Source organism: Colias croceus, chromosome 19 (genome assembly GCF_905220415.1).
Source record: "Colias croceus chromosome 19, ilColCroc2.1".
Lineage (NCBI taxonomy): Eukaryota > Metazoa > Arthropoda > Insecta > Lepidoptera > Pieridae > Colias > Colias croceus.
This window is the reverse complement of record NC_059555.1, coordinates 9,514,590-9,527,281: the sequence shown is the minus strand read 5'-3', so window position 1 is coordinate 9,527,281 and position 12,692 is coordinate 9,514,590. Positions and strand designations below refer to the sequence as shown.

Here is a 12,692-nt window from a genome sequence, read left to right as displayed (position 1 = left end):
TGCTCATAAACAATAAATCGATAAAGTGTTATTGAAATTAGTTTAATATAATCGTTTGCATCTAGTCTCAATTTAGAGATAATTACCGTCCATTCAGGTTAATGTAACATGATTATCGACAACATTCGATCGTCCGTGATCCTCTAAATAATTTAAAATTTTGTTCACACGAAACTGCTATTACAGTACGGTTATTTATTCTGCGCGTGTGTTCATATTTTTCAGTTTTCTTGCAAATGCTGAAACTTCACGCGCGTTAAGATGAAGTTGGTGTTAATTGTGAGTACTGTTTTATTTATTTTTACTACGTTAGTGGTGAAAACGCTACCCTATCCAGTAGGTTTTAAGGTTTATTTTCCTCTGCTTATCAAAATCGGTGCATCCGTTTTTACGCGGTATTTTGAAATACACAAATTTCGGTAGTTTTTTTTATGTGTGATGATGTTTTGTTTTAATAGAAAAATGTTATGAAGTAAAATTGTAAATAAATTGAAATTACGAATATAAATCTTTGGTTTTCTTATTGAAATGCTTGGTATTTTTAAGTGCTCATAGAAGCATATCGTAAGGTGACATTTATTTGTAAGTATTTTCTTAAGATATATTCCGCCGTGATTAATCCTTTTTTTAATAAATCTAATAAGTCTTAAGCTGTGTTGTTTACTTTAAAATTAAGTCATGTTCTATATAAATTATACTAATTTAAACATAATATGTTCAACTAAACTAATTATAATTTTCCTTAAAATTAATTTAAATATTTAAACAGGATAGGATATAATTATGTAAATATTAACCAAGCTAATTATTTAACTAATTTTAACAAAGTGCATTAGAAAAAATTTCATGTTAAAAACTGTAAGTACCTAACATAACAGGTTAGGTACAATATAAAATACAAACTAAAATACATTAAAGGATTACTTTTATGTTTAATCAACAATCACTTCTCGATCAATCAATTAAATCTGATCGATTTAAAATTAAGAAATACTGGAATATATTAGTACAACAAATCAATAGAAATGTTAATTGAAATGATTCCAAACGAGAAAATTATATTACAGGCCATCTTCTCCATAATTCTTCTTGTTGATTGTGCGCCACAACAAGGCTACAATGAAAATGAAAAAGACTTGTACCCTGAGAGTAATCAATACTATGGGTCCATCGAAGACAGCGAAGAATATGATAAAGGAGAAACCATAGATTACAATAAAGATAATAATGATAGCGGTAACCGACGCGACAGAAACCAAAATAGAGACTATGGCCGCGATTACCAAAGAGGTGATAGAAACAGAAACAATGACAGAAACGGCTATGAATATAGAAACCAAAATGATGATCTGAATAATTATGGAAATGGAAGGAACAACAGAGGAAGGGACCGCAATCAAAATAGAGGATATGGTTATGAAAATAATGAAAACGATCGAAACCACCATCGGAATAACAATGATAGGGAGAATTATGATAGCGGAGAATTCAATTATGGTCAACAAGGATATGAAAGGAATAATCAAGACAGAAATTACGACAGAGAATATCAGTATGAAAGAAATCGAGGAAATAATGATAGAAATAGGGAAAATAACAATAATGATGATGGCTACCGTCGCAGATACAATTACGGTGATGAAAATAATGGAAGAAATCGTAACCAGGATAGGAATCGAAATAATAATAATGAAAGGGATAATAATTATAATTATGGCGACAACGAACGTGACCAATATCGAAATCGAAACAATCAGAATGGAGAAAATAATAGAAATAGAAACAATAACCGCAGAGGACAATACGAAAATAAAGGTATAGAAATCGAAAAAAGTATAGATATTGAAACAGTTATATCGAAACAAAAAGGTCAAAAAGATGGACAGAATCAATACAATCAAGGTCAAGATAAGAATAATTTTTTAGGAGGCGGTGGGATCCTAAACTTTATAAGTGATATAGGTCAAGAAATTAAGGGCCAACTGATAGGAAGTGGTGTTGGTGAAAATGGAGGCCAAAGGAAAGGTATTAGATTAGAAGAGGAAAAAGAAATCGACATATCACTTAATAAAGGAAACAGTGGTCAAAAAAGTGCGGGAATTAAGATTGATGATCAAATAAGTATAAGTAAGGAGCAGAAAAATTACCAGGGTAACTCAAACAATGAAAATCAGGATAAACAGAACCAAGGATATGGCTATCAACAAGTCGACAGTGGAAAGGAAAAAAGTTTCAATATTGAAAAAGACTTAAACATATTCGGACAAATCGCTGGTATAGAAAAGGGTATACGGTTTCAGGAAAAAGATGAAATCGATCAATTTTCTAATACTGGAGGCCAAGGACAAGGCTACTACAACAATGGAAATGAAGAATATTGGAATCGGCAAAGAGATAACCAAAGAAATAATGGTAACTACGGGGTTCAAGGGAGGAACCGTGATTATCAAGATCAAAGTGAAGAAAATGGGCAAGTAAGTCAAAATAAAGGTATCCGTTTCGAGAAGGAGAAAGAAATCGATGTATTCTCGAATTTCGGAGGCCTAGGAAAAGGTATAAGATTTGAGAAAGAAAAAGAAATAGATGTTTTTTCATCAAGGGGACGGAATAATAATAATCAAAATCAAGGTACCAATAACAATGGTAATCAAGGACAAGGATACAGAGATTACCAAAATGATAACAATGGCGGCCGACAAAATGGAGGTAACCAGGGAGGTCTAGGCAAAGGTATAAGATTTGAGGAAGAAAAAGAAATAGACGTCTTTTCATCAAGGGGTCGGAATAATAATAATCAAAATCAAGGTAGCAATAACAACGGTAATCAAGGACAAGGATACAGAGATTACCAAAATGATAACAATGGCGGCCGACAAAATGGGGGTAACCAGGGAGAGCAAGGCAAAGGTTTAAGATTTGAGGTAGATAAAGAACTGGATGTACTTGGTCTAGGCAAAGGTATAAGATTTGAGGAAGAAAAAGAAATAGACGTCTTTTCATCAAAAGGCGAAGGTAGAGATAACTTAAATAATGGTAATAACAACAATAGAAATCAAGAAAATGGTAGACAACAGGGAAGAGGTAATCAGGGACAAGGATACAGAGATTACCAAAACGACAGCAATGGAGGCCAACAGAATGGTGGTAACCAGGGAGGGCAAGAGAGAGGTTTTAGATTTGAAGTAGATAAAGAAATTGATATCTTTTCATCGAGAGGTCAGTCTGGTAATGGTCAAAATCGAGGGTCTAATAACAATAGAAATCAAGACGATAGGAGACAGCAGGGGAGAGGGAATCAAGGACAGGGATACAGGGATTATCAAAATGATAACAATGTAGGTAACCGAGGCCAACAAGATGAAAGAAACAACGAAAAAGGCTTGAAAATAGAAAATGAAATTGACCTTTTTGGACAGGTCAACGGTAAAGAGAGAGGAATTCGGTTTGGAGAAGAAAAAGAACTTGGTATATTTTCTAATTCTGGAGGTCTAGGCAAAGGTATAAGATTTGAGGAAGAAAAAGAAATAGACGTCTTTTCATCAAGGGGTCGGAATAATAATAATCAAAATCAAGGTAACAATAACAACGGTAATCAAGGACAAGGATACAGAGATTACCAAAATGATAACAATAGCGGCCGACAAATTGGAGGTAACATGGGAGGGCAAGCCAAAGGTTTAAGATTTGAGGTAGATAAAGAACTTGATGTACTTGGTCTAGGCAAAGGTATAAGATTTGAGGAAGAAAAAGAAATAGATGTCTTTTCATCAAAAGGCCAAGATAGAGATAGCCAAAATAATGGCAATAACAACAATAGAAATCAAGAAAATGGAAGACAACAGGGAAGAGGTAATCAGGGACAAGGATACAGAGATTACCAAAACGACAGCAATGGAGGCCAACAGAATGGTGGTAACCAGGGAGGGCAAGAGAGAGGTTTTAGATTTGAAGTAGATAAAGAAATTGATATCTTTTCATCGAGAGGTCAGTCTGGTAATGGTCAAAACCGAGGGTCTAACAACAATAGAAATCAAGACGATAGGAGACAGCAGGGGAGAGGGAATCAAGGACAGGGATACAGAGATTATCAAAATGATAACAATGGAGGTAACCGAGGCCAACAAGGTGAAAGGAACAACGAAAAAGCCTTGAAAATAGAAAAAGAAATTGACATTTTTGGACAGGTCAACGGTAAAGAGAAAGGAATCCGTTTTGGAGAAGAAAAAGAACTTGGTATATTTTCTAATTCTGGAGGTCTAGGCAAGGGTATAAGATTTGAGGAAGAAAAAGAAATAGACGTCTTTTCATCAAAAGGCCAAGGTAGAGATAACCAAAATAATGGTAATAACAACAATAGAAATCAAGAAAATGGTAGACAACAGGGAAGAGGTAATCAGGGACAAGGATACAGAGATTATCAAAATGATAACAATGGAGGTAACCAGGGAGGACAAGGCAAAGGCATAAGAATCGAGAATGAAAAAGAAATAGATATCTTTAGTTCTAAAAACCAAGGTAGCAAAGGTAAAAATATCGGTGGAATAACTATTATTGACGACTTTAGCATAACCAAAGAACTTGGGCGCCAAGGTAATCAGGGAAGTAATACTGGTAGAGACTATGGTAACAATGATAACCGAAGGGAACAGGGTAATCAAAATCAACAAGGGCGAGGGAATCAGGGTCGAGGCAATCAGGGATATGGAGGACCACAAGGTGGAAATGGCAATCAAAATAGTCAAAATGGTCAGGGTAATGGTATAAACAAGGGTATTCGTTTCCAAGAAGAAAAAGAAATAGATATCTTTTCCTCACGAGGTCAAGGAGGCAAGGGACAAAAAAACAGTGGTATCAGGATCTCAGAAGAATTAAATATAAGTAAAGGACAAACAGGTGGTCAAGGTTATAATGGCAATGGGATGACTGAAGGTAGAGGAAACCAGGGTCAGAATAGTCAAGGCGGAAGGGGTTATAATAATAATAACGGCAATCAATACAATAATGGTTATCAAGGGCAAGGTTATAATTCCAACTATGGCCAAAATAACAACAACAACAACCGTGGCTCAAAAGCAAATGAAGGTTGGAGATACCAAGAATTTTATTTAAACGGTAACAATAACAACGGGAATTATGGTTCGAATTATGCCTCTAAAGGTTATGGGAATGGATACGGATACAATTTATATAATTCCCATCCTTACGATACATACGGTGCCTATGGATCTTCAATCTATCCTGGATATGGCAATTCCGAAATTAAATTAGAAAACCTTATAAAACCGCTGCCGCAAGATATATTGAGTTCGTCAGGAAATATAGGAGATTTGTATTATCAAAACAATACTCTAAGTTTACTGGGAAATGAAAATTTAGGATACAATCTATACCCCGAAAGTAGTTATAAATATTACTATCCAGAAAAATATAATAATTACAACAACTATTATGTTTAAGACCTACATAATTTAGCAGGATTATACCGACGAGTACAAGACCTTACCCTGACACTGACTGCACGAAAAAACTCTTAATTATATTTTCGTGTCCGCTGACTCGGCTTTCTGTGAAGTCAGTTGGACAACGTTTATCAATATTGTACCAATGAGTACATTGGAATTAAAAATAAAGCAATTTTAACGAATGTTGTTTTTATTTTTCGTGTTACTAACTGTTAACAATTACATATGTTAGTTACTTATTGTACAATGCGTAACTAACATATAGTTACGCATTGTACCTTTTAAGTGAATATCAATTATTTAGCAACGTCATAACATTTATTTTTTTAGTTCGTTAATAATTAATTTGATTGTACATACATGTCATAAACGTTAACATTCAAGAAAAACTGGCTTACAATTTCATTAAAGGTATGGAAATAGCATGTTATGTAAAAGAAAAACACCCTTGAGAAACAATGAGAATATTATTTAGTCTATTCTCACTAAAATGTATTACATATATTAATAGTAGTACACACAGTAGAAGTTTTAAAAAGCTCATATTGTTTTTTGTTATAAGTAAAAAATAAAGCCTTGATGTAAATTAGTAAAAATGCTTAAATGATTTAACTATACCTATTAAGCAAAAAAAAAAAACACTATCACAGGCATTAGAAAGATACACATGAAAAATTTTACTTCTCTTTAAAGCTCTATCTTACATTAGCCAAATATCACTTCTAAAAATAACTATCTAATCAGACGTAGATACTAATTAGTCTTATTTTGCAGGCTCTTCTCTCCGTTATCCTGATAGTTGAGAGCGAACCGCAAAGAGGTTACAACAACAACGATGGTAACTACGGAGGTCATGTAGAAAACAGAGATAGGCACGGTTATGACAATCAATATCACAATAACCGGGAAGAAAGACACAGGGATTCACATCGTCGAGAATATAACAATGAACAGAACAACTACGAACACAGAGATAGACATCAAAATAGAGAATACGGATACGACAACCAAGAATACGGTAGAAATCGTCACAGGAATCAATACTCAGAATATGGACACGAAAATCAAGGTCACAGACATAATGATAGAAACAATGGCAGGCGCGGTTATAACTATGTAGAAAATAGAGAAAGAGAGGAAGGATATGACAGAGTTGACAGTCCAAGGAATTATGACTCCTATTCTTATAGCGGATATAATTCAGGAAATATTGGCTATAGAAGTTATTCATCCAGCTCAGGAAGCAAACAGCAAAGACCAAATCAAAAGGTACCTCTCAATGATGATTTCTACAATACATTCCCTTATCCTGAACTCGTTGGACGAACGGGCATCGGTTTCCAAAAACGGACACGCGATGTTAATGGTTTCGTGAGTCCTCTTACAAGAGAACTGTTGCAAGTAGTTGGTAAACCAAGAGAAGCACACTACAACAGTAGCCGTGTAAGGTACACTGGTTATCATGATAGTTACGGTGCTGGTGATAATAGCTATCAAAGCTATGAGTATACGGATCCTCAAGAAAAGAATAATTTCAACTATAAAGAGCATTCAGAACATAGAAGCACTAGAGACTTTAATAATAAGTTCCCAGTTCCAGACGTTGTTGGACGTACCGGTATTGGATTCCAGAAAAGAACTGCTTTGGTCAACGGTTTTGTTAGTCCATTGACGAAGGATATATTGGAAACTGCCGGGAAACCCAAGGATGATATGTATCGTCCATTTAATGTTGATTATGACTTGCCTCTGTTCTAATCAATGTTCTTAATGAAAAATAAATATATAATTTTGTAACTGTGTCTTTTATTTTCCCTGTGTTTCGAATAATAAAAATTTATAAGTTATATTAAATTGCAACATCTTAATATTTTACGTGAAGAAGTAAGATTTTTACTACATTTACATAATCTTTTTAGATTATACAGGGTGTCCCGTAAGTAGTGGTTATGGGAGGTAGAGAGACTTATTATCTAACAAAAATACTAAAATTTTAAAACGTTAAATTTTTACCTATTTTTTGGTCTAATTTTCTTGTTGTTGTTAATAATGCCTACGTATCATTTTAATTAGGAAGACTTATGTATTCTTATCAACCTTGAACAATAAAATAAAAAACAGAATTGGTAAAATTTCATATTTAGCTTACGTGGATGATATTTTTATCAAATTTTGAAAATAAAGCATAAATCAAAAACTTTATGGTCTAGGACAATAAATTTTAGTGTTTTTGTTAGTTAATAAGTCTCTCTACTCCCCATAACCCGTTGGTCCACTACTTACGGGACACCCTGTATAACTTAGATGTATCCTGTCATTTACTTAAACAATCTTCTATGTATATAATAAAAATGAATCGAAAAATGTGTGCTATATATGTTATAGTCAAAGTCCGATACACAGTCTCTTCGCGGAAGGACTGGTTTACCCTAGGTTTGGCCAAAGCCATCAGGCAATCCCCGAAATACATTTCAATTTCGCCCTTTGCCTGAAGTATTTTTAGTCAAACCCAGGAGCTCCTAACTTTTCAGTCAAACGTCGAAAGTAAATTATTCTGTTTCGGTTTTGGCCTAGTCAATCCTAGAAGCGACTGCAATTCTCGGTCAAACGTTGATCTGAACATGTTTAAACAGGTTCATAATGTTAGGTTAGGTTAGGTTAGGTCAGGTTAGGTTAGGTTAGGTTGGGTTAGATTCCCCCCCATCAGTTCCAAGCCTTGTCGTGGCCGGGAGGGCTTAGTAGCTTGGTGTGCACTCGTGTACTCTGAGTGAAGCTAATTGGACGCGGAGGGGCTGAAAGGCCGGTCTGTCGTCTGACGACATGATTGGTTCGACGGCCAGGGATCCATATAGCTGGCTGGCTGGCTTGAAGGCAGGCTGGCCGGACTGGCTGGAACCGGCTGGTCACACCGGCTGCCTCGCTGGCTGGCTAGGGGGCCGGCTGGCAGGCTGGCTGAAACCGGCTGCCCCACCGGTTGGCTGGCTGGCTGCTTTGAGCCGCAGCGGCTGGCTGGCATGCTGTCACCGGCTGGTTGTCCGGCTGGCTGGCTGGCTGGCTGGATGGCTGGCTAGCTGGCTAGCTGGCTAGGATCCTCCGGGGGGCCAGGATTGGCTCAGGTGCCGTTGTGGTACGGCGAGGTATGGCGGCTAGTGGTCGCGGCCTGGCAATTTGGCTGGGCAAAATGGGGTTGGAAGGTCGATTGGGCCTCGTTTGGGTCTCGTTCCGACCGACTGGCAGGGGGCTGCGCTTTGCGGCGGTGGATGGCGGCCAGAGGCCGCGCGCGTTGTTTTTTGTTGGTAGTCTAACTACCAACAAAACAGGGGGCTGGATCCCGACGCGTCACTTTTGTGACACGCGGTGACTCCTGTAGGTGGGTGTAGGGCGGCGGCTGTCCTGTGACAGCCGTCTGCCAACTCGTAATCCGGTCCGTGGGGCCGGACCGAGGGCCGCCACCTCTGGTGGGGGCTGCGAGGGAAACCTCTATAAAAGTGCGCCGGAGGGTCCTTCGACGCGTGAATCACGTTTCAGAGGGCCTTTCGGCGCGCGCCCTTCGGCCGGTCGATGCTGGGGTCGAGGGTTTGGGGAACGCCGATGATGGAACGGGGAACAATCCGTCATCGGCGAGCGGGTGGCGTGAGCTCGTGTACAGCTTGCGCCACCCCGGGGTGGGCATTTGGTGGAGGGCCTGGAAACGGGCAAGTGGCGGAGGGCCTGGAAACGGGCAACTGCTGGGCGGACATGCGGAAGATTGCGAATGTGTACCCGCATCCCGTCTAAAGCAGCGCGTTGGTACACGGTGGGGTTTTAGTCGGTAGGAATCCGACATAACCCACGGCTCCTTCCCCGGGAGCCGTGGGTATCTTAGGCAAGATTTCCCCACTTGAAAAAAAAAAAAAAAAAAAAAGGTTGGGTTAGATTAGGTTAGGTTAGGTTAGACTTGAAAGCTGCTTAAATGATAAAATGCTTCCAAATATACGAAGATAAGACACTTCATACCTATATCGGAGTTTGACTCGTCAAACCCCGATTTAATAAAATTGTGTTTTGACGTTTGCCTGACCAAATTAGTCTCTCCCAGGTTTGACGAAAATTGTTTAGTCAAAGGCCGAAAATTTACATTTGTTTGGGCTTTGACTAAGTCATTCAGTCTGACCTGAGGATTGACCAGTCCAACCTAGGAGCGCCGGAGCTTCGGAGTTTGCCTATAACATATATAAATAATATTGTGTGCTAAGCGCAATACTCGGAAACAGCTGAATCGATTTCGTTAATTCTTTTTTATAATATCCTCTTATGGAGAGAAAACCGCTAGAATGTAATATACATATAAATGACTAGATGATTTTTACTGCAATACATATTCATTAATATTAGGCTAGATTTTTCCTAATAGGTAAATTAAAAAGCAGTAAATGCGGTATTATTACAACAAAATAAAGTATTGGTATCTATATATTCAATTCACACTTTTCAGTAATACTATCGAATATCAGAAATCTGAGATTGAATTTTAAGTTAATCGTCTATAATAAAGCAAAGAAACTACATCATTACATGACTTTATCATAATATACTTTGTTTGAACTAGCTGTAGCACAGTAAAACACAGAATACTATCTAAAATAGTAAAAATTCGATTAAGATTAAAAGCTACACCAAAAAAAAAAAAATTACGTACTGCTTTTGTATTGGTTAAAAATTGAATATTGTTCTGGTCATTTATTAATATCACGAATAAAATTTTCTAACACTGATCATCGGTAAAGAATAACAACTATATTAAGACCCTATAATTAATATTCAGAATCGTTATATTATCGATACAAGCGTCATATTTAATATTCAACTAATTGAATGTATGAAGTAATTAAAAATATATTATTAAAGGCCATTACGCATCCGGACGGTTTTCCCTTTGGTTTTCAATAACTATCATTATTTAATTACTGGGTAATATTTTTATGTAAAACCGAGTCGATTTAGATTATTTTAAATTATCGGTTTTTAGATAATTTTGTCATTTAACATTTCACCATGGAAGGCGGCATACTACTGGTAAGCGTTTATATTATTTAATCTAGTTTGATAAAAAGGATGCTAAGATAAATGTTAATTTTTAATGTACCTGGCCTGCTTGCTAATAAGGATTTAATTATTATTTAATTATTATTAAATATGATAGATTTACGAACCATTAAAATGTTCGCTTTATTTACCTTGTATATGGTCTTCATCGTATACAAAATAATTGCACGTTGAATAAATATTTTGTTTCTTATAACTGCCAATGTGTGTGTGTCTTAATTTGTAAATTCAAAACTATAGGTAATAAGTCAAATTATTCTGACTAGAGAGGTTTCTTTTCTAGATTTTTGCTTCGTTATGTTTGGCGGTCAACTGCCAGTTCTACAATCACCAACATAGATCACCTTTCGGTGGGTTTGAGAGTATCCCACGGTTATTGAGAGGGATATTCTCTCATCATCAGCACCAACAGCCCCCGGGATACATGTACAACCAACCACCTGATATGAATGGTATAGATTCAGATGGCAATGGTATGACTCCAGTATTGATACCGATTGACAGTTTGGGATATCCCAATCAAAGGTACCAGTACAATAATAACAATAATCCAATGGTAAATCGGGCACCATATAATAACGACCCACCAAGGAACATTGTACCTAGAGAAGCGCCTCTTACAAGCAGATCCCCTACTGTTTCCAGTGAAGAAGATCCTCCCATTCCGGAGACACTTCATTTAAGTTCATCAACTACTACAGAAGCAACAACAACAACAACAGAATCAACAACGCCGGCTGTAGATATAACAACAATAAGTCCTAATGTGACAGGTTCTGGAAGTGATTTAAATGAATTACCTGAAGCTGACAAAAATTATTTAAGTAATGCGGATACAAATACTTCACGAGTGAGTTGTAAGAATCACGATTTAGAAAATCAGCCACGGAATATAAAGCGGGAAGCTAATTCAAATAAAAATGACGGAGAAAAGTTATCCAAAGACTCGGCAATGATTAATAAGCAAACTAAGCCGTATCCAATTGTTTATCCAGATCACGTCAATCAATTCAAGAAGAATGCTGAACAAAAACAAAACTCTAAAGATTTTCCTAAACATTTCTCAGACGGGCCACAATTATTATATGCTGTGAATATTGCACCTTCCTTAGCTTCTCAATATAACAGTGGATCTAATTCGCAACCCGCAACTAATATTCCTAGCCAATCAAATGCACCGCTTACGAATACACCAAGTTATAACCTAAATACGCAATATACGAATCAACCGGCATACGTTTGGCAGAACGCAAACCAACCTTTGACAAACAACATGCCGAGTACAGTCCAGAACACCATTGCCTTGCCCAATGCGAATGGAGGCACAACATTATACTCCGTAGTAAATCTCCCAAGTAATAGTTATGTACCAAATCAAGTACAGTACCCTACAAGTAACATCAATACGGGTAACTATCAAACAGTGACAGACAATGGATCTCCCTACTACGTGGTATCACAACCGAATCAAAATACACAACAACAGCAAAATACAGAGACGGTTGTGCCCTACAGCAACGCACCTATGACGTATACAGTTGGGTATGTATCTAGCAATGGGCAGACTATTCTGGTACCAAGTAACTCTCAGGTGTATCAGCTGAGTCCAGAGACTAACTATAGTCCAGAGACTAATTATGCTCCAGAGACTAATTATGTTCCCGAAACAAATGATCAAAGTAATGTCATGACTGTGGCAGCGCCTAGTAATACGATTACTCTGCCAGAAAACACAGATACCTACACTTTATTAAGCTTTAAAGATAAAGCAGACAAGAAACCGAAGGATAAGAAAACAAAGGATGCAGATGATGCAGATAGTCCTGAAGTTAAGGCAGACTGAAGACAATGATTCTGTAAATAGTGTTAAATGTGAGTGAAACTCAAACTGTTATTCAAAATAATTTAAATAAATTACTCTTTATAAAAATTCTGTTTTTATTGACATATCTACTTATCTATGCTTTGTATTATTATTCATTCAAGCAGTTGCCTTTAAGTAAATTATACTACTTGCTTAGATCATAGTTTACAATTTCTTCTTTATTGAAATACAGTGAAACTTGGTTAAGTGGGACCTGGATAAGTGAGAAACCTCCATAACTGGAACTCATGCTGAGGTCCCAACACTTTGGCACTGAATTA

The 12,692-nt window shown here is 36.9% G+C and overlaps 2 protein-coding genes across 7 annotated transcripts; both read left to right on the top strand.

Moving 5' to 3' along the window:
• Positions 1-147: 147 nt before the first annotated feature.
• Positions 148-5,644, top strand: LOC123700393 (uncharacterized protein DDB_G0283357-like). Of its 6 annotated transcripts, none has more exons than XM_045647598.1 (3): positions 148-279; positions 1,068-3,714; positions 4,255-5,644. In XM_045647598.1, the coding sequence occupies exons 1-3, from the start codon at positions 262-264 to the stop codon at positions 5,454-5,456; spliced, it is 3,867 nt and encodes a 1,288-aa protein (XP_045503554.1). In that variant the 5' UTR covers positions 148-261; the 3' UTR covers positions 5,457-5,644. The 6 variants fall into 6 exon arrangements, with proteins under 6 accessions (XP_045503554.1, XP_045503556.1, XP_045503553.1 ...); XM_045647600.1 differs by having other exon boundaries at positions 149-279; positions 1,068-2,718; positions 3,487-5,644; XM_045647597.1 differs by having other exon boundaries at positions 149-279; positions 1,068-2,730; positions 2,959-5,644.
• A 4,123-nt stretch (positions 5,645-9,767) lies between these two features.
• Positions 9,768-12,464, top strand: LOC123700193 (anaphase-promoting complex subunit cdh1-like). Its single transcript, XM_045647335.1, has 2 exons — positions 9,768-10,517; positions 10,831-12,464. Exons 1-2 carry the CDS (start codon positions 10,497-10,499, stop codon positions 12,388-12,390), a joined length of 1,581 nt encoding a protein of 526 aa, XP_045503291.1. The 5' UTR covers positions 9,768-10,496; the 3' UTR covers positions 12,391-12,464.
• Positions 12,465-12,692: the final 228 nt, after the last annotated feature.

Bases quoted from the DNA above. Each gene is read 5' to 3' on its own strand.
- LOC123700193 (XM_045647335.1), top strand. From the start codon at position 10,497: ATGGAAGGCGGCATACTACTG. The intron at 10,518-10,830 runs GTAAGCGTTTAT...TTTCTTTTCTAG, and splicing joins TGGAAGGCGGCATACTACTG to ATTTTTGCTTCGTTATGTTT.